General features: G+C 52.1%; 3 protein-coding genes across 3 annotated transcripts; 1 reads left to right on the plus strand and 2 right to left on the minus strand.

The window, feature by feature from the left end:
- Positions 1–1,029: 1,029 nt before the first annotated feature.
- LOC119112959 (SREBP regulating gene protein) lies at positions 1,030–4,879 on the minus strand. Its single transcript, XM_037237260.1, has 4 exons — positions 4,608–4,879; positions 3,364–3,529; positions 2,765–2,916; positions 1,030–2,059 (listed from the first exon to the last, which is right to left on the minus strand). The coding sequence occupies exons 1-4, from the start codon at positions 4,716–4,718 to the stop codon at positions 1,859–1,861; spliced, it is 630 nt and encodes a 209-aa protein (XP_037093155.1). The 5' UTR covers positions 4,719–4,879; the 3' UTR covers positions 1,030–1,858.
- A 536-nt stretch (positions 4,880–5,415) lies between these two features.
- Positions 5,416–11,526, plus strand: LOC119111166 (myeloid differentiation primary response protein MyD88-like). Its single transcript, XM_037234992.1, has 9 exons — positions 5,416–5,491; positions 5,803–5,921; positions 7,140–7,324; positions 7,698–7,802; positions 8,004–8,128; positions 9,917–10,085; positions 10,561–10,723; positions 11,172–11,296; positions 11,462–11,526. The coding sequence occupies exons 1-9, from the start codon at positions 5,483–5,485 to the stop codon at positions 11,524–11,526; spliced, it is 1,065 nt and encodes a 354-aa protein (XP_037090887.1). The 5' UTR covers positions 5,416–5,482.
- A 522-nt stretch (positions 11,527–12,048) lies between these two features.
- LOC119111167 (uncharacterized) lies at positions 12,049–14,404 on the minus strand. The gene is made up of 3 exons (XM_037234993.1): positions 14,084–14,404; positions 12,906–13,259; positions 12,049–12,143 (listed from the first exon to the last, which is right to left on the minus strand). The coding sequence occupies exons 1-3, from the start codon at positions 14,229–14,231 to the stop codon at positions 12,049–12,051; spliced, it is 597 nt and encodes a 198-aa protein (XP_037090888.1). The 5' UTR covers positions 14,232–14,404.
- Positions 14,405–15,049: the final 645 nt, after the last annotated feature.

Raw genomic sequence — 15,049 nt, forward strand, 5'->3', positions numbered from 1 at the left:
AAAAAAATTGATTGATTTGATTGATCTTGCAAACAAGCCAAACTGGATATATGCAAGCAGCTGAAGTCGCTGAGACTCTCGGGCTTGAACGTACCTGGTGCCCTTGCTCTGTGCATACATAGACATGATTGGGATGCCGGTAGTATAGTGGTTGACGCGTCTGCGTTAACCACCGCGCGTCTGGGAAACCAGAGGTACGGGATTCGACTCCCCGCGGTGCCCGCCCTCCTGCCAGGGTGAGAGGCAGGCGACGCCATATAGACTCGGCAGCTGAGTGCGTCGTAAAGCCCCAGTGACACATACATAGGCACGATCCAGATGTTGGTGAGGCAGGACATAGCCAAGGGTTTCCAGGTTCTGTGTAGCCTTGTTCACGCTTGATGGTTCAAAGTGGGCTCGGTTTTGGATGACACCTCAAAACCTCTTTAGGGGAAATATGGAAATATGGGTTTGGTACATGTGGCTAGACAATATCAGGTGGGAGTGGAAAAGGAGTGAAAAATTCCTCTCCAAAGGGTGTTGCTTTACACACGAAGTCCGCAATCCTAGGACACTGCCTGGAGGTAATGGGACCTTTTATGCTGCTGAGACCATATATCCAAGGCATATCTGTGCCGTTTTCCTCGCATCAGCTCAAAAATCGTTCGCGTTCGGTGTATTCTCAACATGGTCTGAGTAAGGTCCTGGAAGCCGCGACACTTCTTTGTGACGTCAGATGTGATTTACACAAGCACACACGAGCCAACAGATACCGAGGCATCACGCCAGATGTCACAACATACCCCTTTCGCGACGATCCCCCCCCCCCCCCCTGCAATCACATGTGGCTGCGGACGAGAAGTCCTGCGCAACACACCACCTGACATCGGGGAACAACAGCTGTTCTGCGGTCCCAACACACTGGGTGAGCACGCCCCCTCCTCAGTGCACCTGAAGAGACGCCGGTGAGACCGCGAAGTTTCGCAGCCAAGTGCAGGGGGGGGGGGAGGGTCGGGGGGCGTGCGACACTAACCGGGCCCAGCGCGTGTGAGCGACGCACGAGGTGCAGGCGCAGGCGTCCCTCAGATCATAGGCTCGCACCAGGCGTGCGGTGGTGGGGTGAGTGAGCGAGACGTGACGTGTTGGCCGGCGGACAGAACGATCAGGCGACGCGAGGGCTGGTACGCCGTGGATGCAGTGACAGTCATGAGGTGCTGGTAAGTAAAACATGTTTACGGAGCAAGTACAGCTAACGAAGGTGATCTCAGTTAACACTTACTGGATTGACATTTGTCGATTCCGTCATCCAAACGCTATCACAAAACGACGTATGTGGATTCGACTTAACTTAGGTAAGCTCTGCATTTAATAAAAGTAGTGTCTTCTGCAGACACATAAAATCATTTCACGTGCGCGTGAAACACACTAAGGGCACACGTTGTAAACTGTGCACGATTCTCTCGTAAGATTCGTGTAAAGAGGCGCAAACCACCATCCAATTCCTAGCTACAGCAGCCTAAAATCAGCGCAGTCCGCGGTCCTGGCGGAAGCGCGACACCTTAGCGCGTGCCGCATGTCATGTAAAACTTTGGCACAGATCACCAACCGAGCGGGGAAGGCGCCCGAGCCTCGCACGGCGTCTGCAGCCAGCTGGGACTGCTTACGAGGCGATGACGTCATCACAGGACCGCCACCGCCAGCCAGCCCCGGGCACCAGCTACCCGCCACCCCAGGACACGCCGGCGCGGCGGCGGATGGAGGGCGGCGTGGGCAGCGATGCACCGCCATGGGGACCGGCAGCCCCAGCTTACCAACGCCATCGAGTCACGCGGATGAACACTGTCCGTGGAAGGTCTCGAGCTGGCGCACGCTGCCGACGTCAGTCGGAGCCGTCCAGCGGAGGGGCGCTCTCGCCGTAGCAGAACTTCACCTTCGTGTTGCGGTAGACGTTCTGGTGGCGCACGCTCTGCGAGCTCGTGCGACACTTGGTCAGACACAGCTCGAAGTGGTCCGTCACAGACGAGAACAGCAGGTTGAAGCGATGTGAGGCCTTGCCCAGCACGCTGTGCAGAAGCGGCTTCTGGGAACGTCCATAAAGAGCGCGTGAAATCTCGAGCGGACCGCTGTTAGCACACTGTTCCAGACTAACCTTAGCGGAATAAATGGGCGGGAGACATTACATCAATGGGATCACCACTTAATGTTCAGGCTTACCGGCGCCCAAAAAAAGGTTGCTCTGTTCATTAATGGAGCTACATCGTTTGTCGCCCGCTACGAAATGCTGAAAGTGTCTTAGTTTTACATACGTGCTTTACTGCTTGACCAGTAGTATGCTGTGGCGCCCTGGTCCCGTCAAATTCAGCCAGCTGTGAGGCGCGTGCATATTCCCGTAGTGGCAAAGTGTATGAGATTACATCAGTGTGTCCTGCTGACTGCTTAAGTATTCTCCATGCAGAGACTTTAGGAAGCCCAACGCACTTACAAAATCCAAGAACATTGACCAAACTGACCCAATGCGATCAATGCAACTTGCCACACCACACAATACGCAAGACAACGTCCCCGGCATGGGTCCGCTGCGTAGGCACGTAAAATGTAACAGCAAATTCCACCACTGGCTGTTGACCAGGTCCAATTACGCGACATCACCTTCGCTTCGACGCCGACGTTCTCTCTCAGCCCTGCCTGCGTTCCGACCTCGTCTTTTACTTCGCTTTCTGCATAGTACGCCGATCCTATAGCGCATATAGCGCACTTAGCGCGTTCTTGTGCGCACGCCCCGCACCTTGTCCGGGTGCAGGCAGCAGGAGATGCAGTGTTCGTACACGCTGCAGCAGCCCTCCTGCGAGCACGACTCGCACAGGAAGCGGCGCGTCGAGGCCGCCTCCTGGTCGCAGCAGCCGGTCGTCTCCAGGTGCTGTCGCTCGCACACGTGACCTGCCGCCACGGGGGAGGGGGCGGAGCTGTCAGCGGTGGCCACGAGCACGGCCGCCGATGCAGGCTCTGGCCGTGTCACGAGACCCGGCTGGGCTGAGCGTCAGCACATGCCCCGCTGCATCGAGGTCATAGTTTTCGGTATCATACGACTTGGATTACGCTGGCTCGAGTGAACGTACCTATGATCTCCATTATGCTGTTTAGAGTGAGCGTCCACCCTCAGCTGCGACCCGATTAAAATACACTTACCAGAGGCTGCGGCCATACACAGAGCCCAGAGCTGCGTGATAAAAACTTACAAGCTGGGCACCAGTTGGGCGTACACCATATCTTTGACTGAGAAGGTCTTAGGATGGTGCACAAGATAGCCTGACCTAGTTACTCTGCCCCGACCTCGGCGTACGCCACCCCGTGGAGCGCATCCCACGCGCGGCTCCGGCCGCCCACCTCGATCGTCAGCGATGAGGGCGACGCCCTGCACAGAGTTGCGGCAGCTCAGACCGTGCGGGTCGGTGTCGGAGCTGTTGGCGCCGTCCTCCGGCTGCAGGATCAGCGCCGGGTCGATGGGCACCGGGACAGCATCGTCTGGGTCGCTGACCAGACCCAACATCTTCTGCAATGGTATGGGATAGATGTGTTTAGGAAGCTTTGCAGTCTGCTTAGAACATTCTGTGGCCTATGATGATCAGCAGATATTGGGTGATATTTGTATGCAAAGGTCTTTCAAACAGTTTCAAACTTATGTTTAACAGATGATGTGACAATTTGAATGCAGCATGTCTTTATTCAATTTAATGCAATAAATTAAAATAATAATTACTACATTTCTTTCAGCACCTTGTTTATATATTTAACTGCAAAAAAGAAAGTGTAGAACAGTTTACATGACTACAGCTCACAAAGTTCCTTGACACTGGTTACAACAATCAGGCTAAGGTTCAGGGAAAGTCTGCATCTCACAATCTGGTCTGCTCTTCAAGTAGGCTAGGTACCAACTTTTGAACAATTGGCTGCTAAACCTTCAGAATGACAGAGCTGCAAATATTAAATAGCAGTAGGGGACTAGTAAAGGATGGCAATACATATGTCTAAGCTTAATGTAATGGCCTGCATCAAATATCAAGTATATACATTAAAATCTTGTTCAGCACATGTCACCCTGTCAATAGCATGGGATCGCCATGGAATAATTGCATGCCCCTGGTCTGCACCTACCAAAAAACTGATCTGTCTTATAAGCGGATAGTTATGCCTTGAACTTCTTAATTAACAGTATTTACTCTTACTGGAGTCTGATTGCATCATATAGGTCTAAAAAGTTATTGCCTTCAGCTTGCTACACAGGATGTGAGTACAGCCTCATAGTGCTTTTGCTATTGCAGAGTTTAATTTGGAAGCTTTGTGGCTTAAGATAGACATGGAGATATTTATACTTCTGGCCTTCTCAATACATTAAGTATAGGAACAGCTCACTGCATCATAATACAGCATCATATGAAGGATTGCAAGAAGCATATGAAGGTCTCTATGATCCTATGAACATTTTGCAAATTCTGGGCAAACTAATATGATTATCATTTGCTGTCAAATCATCATTTTCACACACTTCCCCATAATGAAACAGCTCACAGAAAACATCCAAATTCGTGATGTCAGCCAGCATTTAAAGCCCTTACTAGCAATGACCTCACCTGATCAAATAAATTCACTAAGCAATATACCAGGGACAGTAACAATATGACAGCCAAGACAGGTGGCTTCCTTAGCAAGCGACAGAACTTCTGTCCAAGCCAAGCTATCATCTTAAGTAATGACTACATTTCACACGAAAACGAAAACCGAACCAGCGAATGTAATTCACACATATTTATGTCCAATTGCACCACAGCTATCCCCTGGCGCCCTCTCCTATTTCCGACCATAAACACGCTTGGTAAATCCAAAGCGCATAAATCGACATCGAAGTTTTTTGGCATTTTCTTAACATGGATAAATTAATTGTTTACGATGACGTCTTTCAATCAACTCTGATGCTTTACACACATCTTGTGTAAAGTGTATGGGATATTAAATTATTAAGGTGAAAAAAGCACTTATTTCAAGAGATTTTTTTTACTAAATTTGGTTAATTATGCAAATTGTGCAGACAAAACTTAATATCGAATATAAATGATGTCATCCAAAGCATTACCCATCGTTTTCAACTTTTTTTTTGCACAGAGCTACAAATATGACTGCTTAGGGACTTAAATTGCGCATTAGTAACAGTCGGTTGCCTGACCCCACGTTCTGCGGGGAAGTGAAGATGATGTCATGAGAGTTGCGTTGCACGGAAAATGAACGTGTAGAAGGTTCATTGGCCTCTGTCCTATTTCATCGAGATTGTTGCAAAATGGTTGTGTTTTTTGTGAATGTTGGTGCCAAAAAGATGCAATTGGAGCCATGCTTGTCCGAACAATTTGATAGTGGTTTAGCGAGTGTGCGCGAAACAAAGCCGTTAAGAGCAACAGGGCGACAGATATGATACAACTGATTTGGGTGGGAGTGCTCGGTTTGCTAAAGGAATATGAATCAGGTGGACCACATTTCCTGGCATCCTAGCATTTGTGGGGTCCTTAGTGAATGTAGTGCTGGATTCATGGACATGATCCTTATGGCATGCATGATGTGTTGCATGACTGTTTTAAGTGCTGGTTACTGTCCTAGTGGGCATTTAGTTCAGAACTTAGTAGCAATGAGTTATTAAACAGTTATATGACAATATTTCATGTTTCACAAAAGCTGAACACATCAAACATAGCAAAATCTGAATACATGTTTGCTTCAGAATTGTGAAAACAACGTAGTGCGATCAAGTTGAAATTAACACCCTATGTTGCATTTCAGATGGATGAACTCAACACAGTAGAGAGCCCTATTGTGGCTCTCACAGAAATCACAAAGGAAAAATTAGCATTGTTGCTCAATGGAAAGAAAATCTTACCATCAGATGATGGCTTTCCAAGGTGATTTGACTCAGATGTGATCAAATGTGATCAAGGGTTTATTGCAAACCCTTCTTCCTTCATTTAAGCTAATTTTAGGATCTACCAAATCATTTTGAGCAGATCTTACTTCTGTGCTTGTTTGATGAAATGGCTGAGGTAACAAAAATAATGTTTGGTTACACAGTCCTGTAAGATTCTTACTTAAGCACTAAACTTTTTTAGCAGTGCAGTTCAAAAATCACATCAGGCAGGTAGAATTAGCAGTATAAGATGATTTCTATCACCATTCATTAGCTGCATGACCTACAGCAGCTGATGTGCCCTAAGATGCCAAATCACCATTCATAGTTCATGATTATTGGGTGATTTCTGTCACCATTCATTAGCTGCATGACCTACAGCAGCTGATGTGCCCTAAGACACCAAATCACCATTCATAGTTCATGATTATTGGGTACCCCTCATATTTGTTCTCATATGTGCTCTGATTTTGTTGAAAGGACAAGACCTTGCGGCACAATTTTTTATGGTGATGTGTGGTCCACTCTGTGTCTGGCAGGCACAACAAATCAAACAAAAATATTTGATTCCAGAATAACATTGTAGCAGTTTTTATAATAACTGCTGCCTAGATGTGCAAATCTGTGTTTTTAGGTTTGTTGACAATATTTGCTTTATGGAGCTTGATTGCATGCTACCTTAAGTTGGTTATTTTTGTGTATTTTTGGGTGGTTTAACATCATTGAAAGCTTGCTTTTAAACTGGTAAAGACTTTGGTGTCAACCAACAATTCTGTACTTACTAGCTATTTTCAGCCCAATGCCATGATGCTACAGGTATTGTCAGATGAGACATCTTGATAACCTTTTGCCTGTGGTGGTGCAAAAGGTATATCATAACTCATGTGCATGAGGTGTGTTTGCTTATGATGCATCAATTATGCATGCTCTCCTGCATTTAGGATCCAAACAATCAAAGTTATGAACACTTCAGTAAGTTAGATTTTCTTTAGCAGTCTATTGTATGCCCTGGATGTGCAAACTTAAGTCTAAAAATCACCCAGTCACCCAACAGATTTTCAATGGACTCCTCCATGGCACTGAGCCATGTTGTATACCCTAGTCACATAAAACCAAGTCCAAAATCGCCCCACTGCCTGTGAGCTTCATGGCTCATCCTGTCTGCGGATCTGGACCGGGCGCGTCATGACCCCAACCGGCGCCGCCCACGCCGCAGGGACTGGCGCGGCGTGGCGCAGTGTCTGGACTGCGACAACGACGTGGTGCAGCAGCTGGGACGGTCGGCCAGTCCGACGGTGGCGCTGCTGGAGCGGTGCCGCGCCCGACCCGTGGCCGATCTCTGGCGAGCCCTGCAGGACGTCGGCCGGTGGGATGTGCAGGACGACGCCCGCTACATGATCGGTGGGTGCCGCGGGCCTGGCCTGGGCGACCGAATGTGGCAGGCTGGTGTCAGGTGTGGGGAGTGTGGCGGGAGTATGCGCCGCACTGGAATGTGAGGGTCATCTGGTTCAGGGAACAGGTCGTTGGGTGTCCCACTGCTGAGTCGATTTAAGGTATGTCTGAAATTGGCTTGATCTGTGTGTGCATCTAGATATTCACTAACCAAACTGTTGAGTGTTAGACTGTGCTTCTTGCCATCCCATCTAAGTTTTAACAACGACAGCAACGTTTCCCCGGGTGACGGTTCGTGTCGCGCCGCGCCGCTGGTACGTCAGCGGCGTGCCGCTGCCCTGATGAGCTCGAGCTGCTGGTGACCGGTGGGCGGCTCCGGCAGAGGACGACGTGAGGCTGTACCAGGAGCGGCTGAGCTCATCCGCCGCTACCAGCAGCGCCGTCTCCCTGCTGCCCGGCCTGGACGACGCTGACCTGCTCTGCGTCGGTTAGTCCGTCGTGTCGGCTGTCTAATCATCTGCTACTAACTACTGTGTGCACCGGGATGTGTTGCGTCGCTCTCGTCTCAGGCACGTGTGGGTGCGATTTCATGTCACTCAGACAGAGATCTGGGCGAGCCTAACGTCGGTGCTTGGAATGCTGTTGCTCGTGAGCAGCCTGACATATGGCATGCCATTTTTTGCCGAAGGTGATGCCGAATGTCTGCGCGCCGGCCGGCCGCTCCCCACCTTCGATGCCTTCCTCCTCTACGACGACGGTGACACCGAGTTCGCAGCGCAAATCATTGAGCGTATGGAAGCCAGGGGAATCAAGGTACGCCGAGCTGGGTCAGGTGCGGCTTGTTTGAAGCGCTTACGTGATTTGCTCCGGTATGACCGTACATTTCGCGCGTGTGCATTACGCTGCAGAAATTGGGTTGCAAGAAGCAGAAAGCATCAGTGCAATCTGCCAGGGAACTTTACGTACAGGCTGATGTAATAAGGGACTTTGGTCTCAAGTATGTAAACAGTTTGAAAATAGCAGAAATATGCATGCAGGTTAGTTCCATACAGAACTATAGCAGCACTTCGGTTCGATACTGCCGACACGTAGCAAAACACGAGGCGGTGGCCAGCTGGTGGCGGGGAGGGGGGGGGGGGGGGGGGAGCGAAAGACCAAGTGTTGTATTGTAAGTAGTACTTTCGAACGGTTTATGCAATAATGCATGCGATTTTGCGGAATCGCCGGGCGTATATGTTAACGAGACCTACCAAATTTTAGTGGTATCTAGATGGTATTGCTGTGACTGCGAATGCCGTTCCAAGGATTAATCTTTAAATTCCACCAAGGAAAGTATGCGCTCAAACTTACCGCTATTCTGTGCAGCTTGATTACATAAAGCACTTCGAGGCACTTTTTCCCGGCGTGTGGTCGTTTCCGCTCATCCGTCGCTCTTCGCGTGATGTTAACTGCTGCGGCCAACGCCGCGCCGCCGAAGAAGACCACCGCCGGTTGAATGGGCAAAAGTGCGCTCTTATGAATAAGCCAAGACTCAATTATAAGTTGTCATATCTTAAGGTATATAGATCTCCAAAACGTATGCTTACACCGGAAAATATTTGAACCAGGGTTGAGGTCTGAAACCTGCGTTTCGGCCCACAATTCGATGTGCCCTGGCTGACAGTGGCACCGACACAAACACAGTCCGGTGTTCGAGGCACATAACGTACCGGCTGGCTTCTTGCGGGCGACCTCACTAAAATAACATGGGGCTCGTTCCGCATGGTCTGGCCGCAGTGAACAGCTTGCGTCTGCGCAAAATGCGCAGGCTTACGTCCTCAATGCCGGCTGCGCACTTCAGCGGTTTTACCACCTGTCATCCTGCATGTGTTTAATACCGGCGTCAAAAGTTCATCAGGAGTTGAACACCCGGCCTCCGGTACGAACTTTGATGGAAAAAGCGGAGGTTTGCACGTGGACGCACACCAGCCTTGATGTTTTCATTGACACGTGATCGGAGAGTGACGTCCATGATTGTGACCCGTCCGACGTCAGCTTCACGGCTGGTTCCGTCCGTGCTGCTTCTGAATTGGGGGGGGGGGAGGGGGAGATGGTCACCTCCATTTCAGTCTGCGTCGTGAATTGAAGGGGATCGGTCCGACAATAAGTGACCTTCAATATATCAGGAAGTACTGGGGAAACGACGGGGGTCTCGCTCGGTTCTCCAGGGTTTTTCATACAAGAGTGCAAAACAATACATAACTGCAGGCATGAACAGTGAAATGAAGAAATTTCCTCTACATGACTTAATGCATTTTTTCTAAAATGGTGGGACAAACGTTTTGGCAACGCCACGCCCGCGAACCTATCTCTGCGAAATAGCAAGGATTTACCGCCTTTTTGCGGACGTGTTCTTGTTACATGTCATCTGCAACAATACCGATATCCGTTTGCGCAGACCGTTGCCTGTGAGGCTATAAGAGATGCGATTTAGCCGGCGTCTGCGCATTGTGGACGGACATTGCCAGTGTTATATCGCCGCCTGTGAAGGCGTTTCGTAGCCTCGCTTGCCGGGTGCTGCCCGAGCGTGACGCCCTGACTGTGCTGACCTCTGCCGGCCAGCTGTGTGATAAGGAGCGCCACCTTCTGCCCGGCGTGACGTTCGAGCACCAGGGCATCATCCGGCTGATGGAGACGCGCTGCCACCGCGTGCTGGCCGTGCTATCGCCGCAGTTCCTCCAGTCGGCCGTCAACAAGTTCCTGGCCATGTTCGCGCAGGCGCTCGGACTGGGTACGGACTGCTGGAGACGGAGGGGTCCGGTGTGTGGCCGCCGTGGGGACGTGGGTGTTATGGCAGAGGCTTCACACTGAGAAACACATCTTTGGGTGCGTCTTTGTTGGGTTCTGTTTCCTCACGTAGGTGTTATCCGCGCATACTGTAGGTGGTGATTTGTGTACCTGCAGTTATGAGAAAATTAGGAAGTTATCACCCCCGCTCTGGCTGGTGTAGAAGTGACTAGATGTCACGGACGTTTTGATATAAAAATCCGTTATATCAACGGCACCTCGGCAGCATGCGCCATCGGCGGCCATCCAACTGATGTAGATATTTCCCGCAAATGTCGCCATATGAACGGACTCTGCCGCCACCTCCACTCTGCGGGACCAGGTCGCGTGTTTCTGGGCGGCCGGCGCGCCGTGCCTCTGCGCGGCTGTGCGGCTGGTGTACAGACCGTCGGCTGACCACCGCTCCGTGGCCGCTGCAGACAAGCGCGGTCGCATGCTGCTGCCGTGCGTGTACCAGAAGTGCACGCTGCCGTCGTACCTGATGTACTGCTCTCGGCTAGACTTCACGCGCGGCGTGGGCCTCGTCAACGCCTGGGACAAGATGTACGAGACGCTCAGTGTCGCCATGGTCACCCGCACCAGGTACCCACTAGCCGATTGCCGCGTCTGTGGTCCGACCATGGCTTGAGGCGCGTGTCGGCTAGCTTTCAGCTGGTTATCTTGTTCCCCAAGATCTGCCGTTTCACGAGTAGGCACTCTCTCTATTTTTAAGGCGGCCATTCACCATTGTTCATATTCTTTTAGATAATACAAGCAAACCGTTTGTTTAAATCGTCGTGGTGGCGTTGCGTATGAGACGTATGCGCGATGCAAACGGCGGCGGTGAGATCGTACATAGCTACAGAAGATGGTTCTCCGACTGCCTCCAGTTGCTGTTAATGATGGGGTCCTGACCGCCAGGCGTGTGGGGCAGTAAGTGCTGTCAGAAGTCCACGTCCCGCCCAATGTGTCCGGTGTTCGATGCTGCGCCGTGCTGTGTTGGCGACGCTCCGTGCCAGCCCCCGCCACTAGCCTAGTCGTGCCGCCGCAGGTCAGCGTCTCACTCCGTGACGGACGCGCTGCCGGCGCCGGCCGCCGCCAAACCTCGCAGTGACTCGACGCCGTGCTGCGCGTCGACACCGCCGGACGACCCGCCCGCTGCCGAGACGTCGGCCGGCGAGTCGTCGTGGTCGGGGCCGCGCCTTCCTGCGCAATCTCAAGAGCCGCCTGCGTAGCTCCGAGAGCGCGGACCCCGCCGAGCAGCAGGTGGGCGGCGAGGGCCGACGGAAAGGCCGGCCAGGAACGGCGCGCACACCCGCCCCAAGCTCTTCACTGCCAAAGACAAGCAGAAGACGAAGGCGAAGCGCGAGAAGAAGAAGGAGGCGAAGGCGCTGATGGCCGCGTGATGTGACTAGCCGCCCGGCCACGGACGGGCGCGGTCTCGCAGTAGGCGCTGTGAGGCGTGAGCAGGGAAGGGGAGGGGGAGGCACGGGATGACTTCGGACCGATCTCTGCTCCCCGAGAGGCGGCCCACTGGCCGCCGAGTGATGACTCCGGCGGTACTTGTTGACGTGGCGGTGCCGTTCGATTGCGTTTTGTTTTAGTGGAAATGTCTGCTGTCGTAAGGTAGAAATATTACCACCGGATATGCGTGCATTTGTTATGGAGAGAGGCGGCAAGTCACTTTGTACTGAAGCATCGACTTCAGCTGATTTGTGCAACTGCAAGGCAAGGGATGTCGTTGCCACCGGTCCTGGGGAAGCAGGCGTGCTCTGGTGGTTGCCACGAACAGTTGGACATGTGACTATTTTTAGGTTGAACGGGTGGCGGTCTCTGCACAGACTGCACTGCAGACTGCACCCACTCACGACGTTCGGCCGCCGCTGCCGCCTCGGTGCTGACTCCGAATAGGATGGTGTCCGCGGGATCTAGTCAGCGGGACTGCGATTTGGACACCAGATGGCAGCACTGCGCTGGTGCGAGGTGTGATCGGGCGGCAAGCCGCGGATCCGTGGGCCGACTCCTGTGATGAACCCGGGGCCCAGCGATCTTTCGGAGGCACTGGCCTGTGATTTGTGGAACTGCTGAAGTGGCACTCGACTGCAACCGTTAGAGGTTTGTTAAATCGGCAGGTTTCGACATGTTTATAAGATCAATAATGTTGAAATACATAATTTTTTGTACCAAGACTTTTATTGGGATCAAGTTGGTGGGAATCGCTGGTGAGCGCCACTGACATACTTATGTCGAAATAATCGACGGACAGGAAAGCAAAGTTACGTTGTGGCTGACGAACTACTACAATGATGCTGGATTTAAACCCCAAAAACGATTTTGACAACTCCTTTTACTGGTTGAAGAATTGACGCCAAAGGTTGCATGACCAAAACCACGTTTGAGAGGATGGTGCGTGGCAGATTTAGGCTCAGGGCGGACCATTTTCTGTGGCCACTAGTTAACCGAAAGGTGGACTTCGAGCAGGCGCCCTCCCATGTCGGTGTCCGGAAGAGCCTCCGATTGGACAGCGCAGGCCTGCTCCGCGGCTTCTCACATAAACGGCAGGGATCGTTCGCAATACCAGCTGACCTGACCTAGCCCGTTTCTTCAGGAGGGCGGCTGTGACCCAAGTGTTCTCTCGCGACCTGACTCGAGGCCCTAGATGGGCGGCAACGACCTAGGCCCCACGCCACCCCCCGTCCGAACGCGTCGCGGGCGTTGTCGGCGACGCAGCCTCGTCTCGGTTCGGCTCGGCCGGCGTCGCCTGCAGCAGCGACCGCCGTCCCACCGGCGGCAGCGAGGGCGTCTTCCTGACGGGCACCTCGGCCTCGGGCGCCGCTGCCGAGCTCAGGCCCCCCCGACGGCCTCTGCGCGGCCGCCGATCCACTGGGTTTGGCGGGCAGCGCCGTGGTTCCGCTCCGCTCCTGAACGGGGTCAGACTGAGACCCGCGCCGCTCCTGGGCAGCGTCGGGCAGGTGCTTGTCGGAGCCGCGGTGCTCGGCGTCACTTTGCGGCACTTTGAAGAGGGTTTGGTCCTGCTCCTGCGACTGGCGTTGCTCCTGCCGCATGGAGAGGCGCCGTTCCAGCCGGTCCGTCACCTGCAGGCTGGACGGGTCTGCCCAGGTCGATGTGTCGATCGTCGCTGCCGAGCAGAATCAGTCAGACAACGCATAGCCGGGCCGTCTGCTGTGCTTTGCCCGAGTTCGCATTTGCATTAGTGGGTGCATTTGTGCGGCTCCGCCCGGGTGCTACAAAGTGAGTATGCACAATGCTAGTGGCGTGTCTGCCGATCGGAGACTGCATCGACACGTAATCATCCCATTCTGGAGAATCACCCGAGCCTGAATGTTTTCAGTTGTACGTTTGTCACGATATAGTTGCCAAATGTTATACGATATGGTTTTGTTCTTGTAGTGGGACAAACTGGAGCATATCAATTTGATTTGTATATCCAATTTTGACAACGTTGATACTGAAACAAAAATAGACGTATCCCCTATTGCCGGGAAACATTTCCTCGCGCTCGAAATTTTGAAACATAGAGACGGAGCTGCTGCTTCTACAACAATCACTTTTCCAACTGTTCACTGTCTGCGCATGCAAACCTCCGCGCCTGAGTTTGTGCTTCAAAGGCAGCGCGTATCTTATTTGGACTATGACATGTGCTATTATCATCACTGGGAACGTATGTCATTTGTCTATCTGTGGTCTGGTAGCATTTGTTTCTTTTACGGAAGTGCGCATCGCTCAACTGTGGAATGTAATGTTTGCTTATATTGTGCAATTTTCAATTCGTCGGAGGCACATTAAAGTTGCGGACTAGCTCTCCAACGTTTGCGGCGACGGACGGCAAAGCTCGGCTTAGGCTATTGACCTCGTATGCTTAAGTCAAATGCGGTGGACACTAAGCACATTAGGCCATCGATGATCAGGTGCGATTTAACCGCAGAGTTCACTGGTACTTACGTTGTGTAGAGCATCGTTCAGTCAGGTGCATAGCATTTGCAATGAGTTCCTGTAAGTGTGCATCGATGTAGCGGTCTAAAATGGTCTCGTAAGTAAAACTCTCTTGGATGTGTACCTGGAGCTTGCTGCCACCACAAACGTTTCCCATGGCTGTCAGACTCGGTGGGATTTTTCCTCAATGCCGCACGCATAATTTTGTAACTGAAAGTGGTTGTCGCAACCACCAAACATCTTGAATAGGGCTCGTGTCCACTGAGCACATTTCCTCACGCGGCAATTTGTGACCACATGTCCCGAGGTTTGGAGGACGATTTTGAGCGTCACCGGTCATCAAACGCTATCTGTTCAGGGAGTTCGACGCCTTGATTTCGATGATTCACTTCGTGCAAAGCCTGGCCGGGATCTCCTCGTTTCGACACGGTGGCTCGGCACACGCCACTGATTGGATTGCGTTGCATAACCTGATGCCGGCAATATCCAATGACCAGCATACCTACCTCCGCGGAGCCTGATGGCATCAGACCAGCGGCGGTGAAAAGGCTTGCAGAATTAAAGACCGGTGGTGAGTTGCAGCAATCATCGCCGCGTGTCGATTCTACCTTCTGATAAGGGCAACCGCAAGATATACAATGAACCCAAAATTGAACGGTATTTGCGGTTTTGAATGTGACAACACATCAGGCCCGCGCATAGCTTGTGTTATACTTCGGAGAAGTCTAGCAGCTCTAATCCATTCCAACTCCCGGTGTGACCGGCCTTGTCTGCGCTCATGTGCTCTAACGCACCAAACCATCAGACCAGCAGACCAGACCGTCAGATCAGGCCGTCAGACCATCCTGTGTTCTAACGCACCAGACCGTCGAACAACTCGCCGTCCCACGGCTAGCTCTCGGTTTACGGCACCGCTCATCACTCGCCATTAGGCCGCCAATTTCGGCCGGCTCGTGACGCCGCGGGGACGTATTG

The sequence above is a fragment of the Pollicipes pollicipes genome, unplaced genomic scaffold, assembly GCF_011947565.3.
Source record: "Pollicipes pollicipes isolate AB1234 unplaced genomic scaffold, Ppol_2.1 Scaffold_7261;HRSCAF=8764_pilon_pilon_pilon, whole genome shotgun sequence".
In the NCBI taxonomy this organism is placed as follows: domain Eukaryota; kingdom Metazoa; phylum Arthropoda; class Thecostraca; order Pollicipedomorpha; family Pollicipedidae; genus Pollicipes; species Pollicipes pollicipes.

Coding starts and splice junctions, on each gene's coding strand:
- LOC119112959 (XM_037237260.1), bottom strand. CDS start 4,718: ATGATAGCTTGGCTTGGACAGAAGTTCTGTCGCTTGCTAAGGAAGCCA. Junction 3,530..4,607: donor TAGTGAATTTATTTGATCAG/GTGAGGTCATTG, acceptor ATACCATTGCAG/AAGATGTTGGGTCTGGTCAG. Junction 2,917..3,363: donor CCTCATCGCTGACGATCGAG/GTGGGCGGCCGG, acceptor CCGTGGCGGCAG/GTCACGTGTGCGAGCGACAG.
- LOC119111167 (XM_037234993.1), bottom strand. CDS start 14,231: ATGGGAAACGTTTGTGGTGGCAGCAAGCTCCAGGTACACATCCAAGAG. Junction 13,260..14,083: donor TGAACGATGCTCTACACAAC/GTAAGTACCAGT, acceptor TCTGCTCGGCAG/CGACGATCGACACATCGACC. Junction 12,144..12,905: donor AGACGCCCTCGCTGCCGCCG/GTGGGACGGCGG, acceptor GGTTCATCACAG/GAGTCGGCCCACGGATCCGC.
- LOC119111166 (XM_037234992.1), top strand. Junction 5,922..7,139: donor TCAGATGATGGCTTTCCAAG/GTGATTTGACTC, acceptor CCCACGCCGCAG/GGACTGGCGCGGCGTGGCGC. Junction 10,086..10,560: donor CGCGCAGGCGCTCGGACTGG/GTACGGACTGCT, acceptor TGGCCGCTGCAG/ACAAGCGCGGTCGCATGCTG.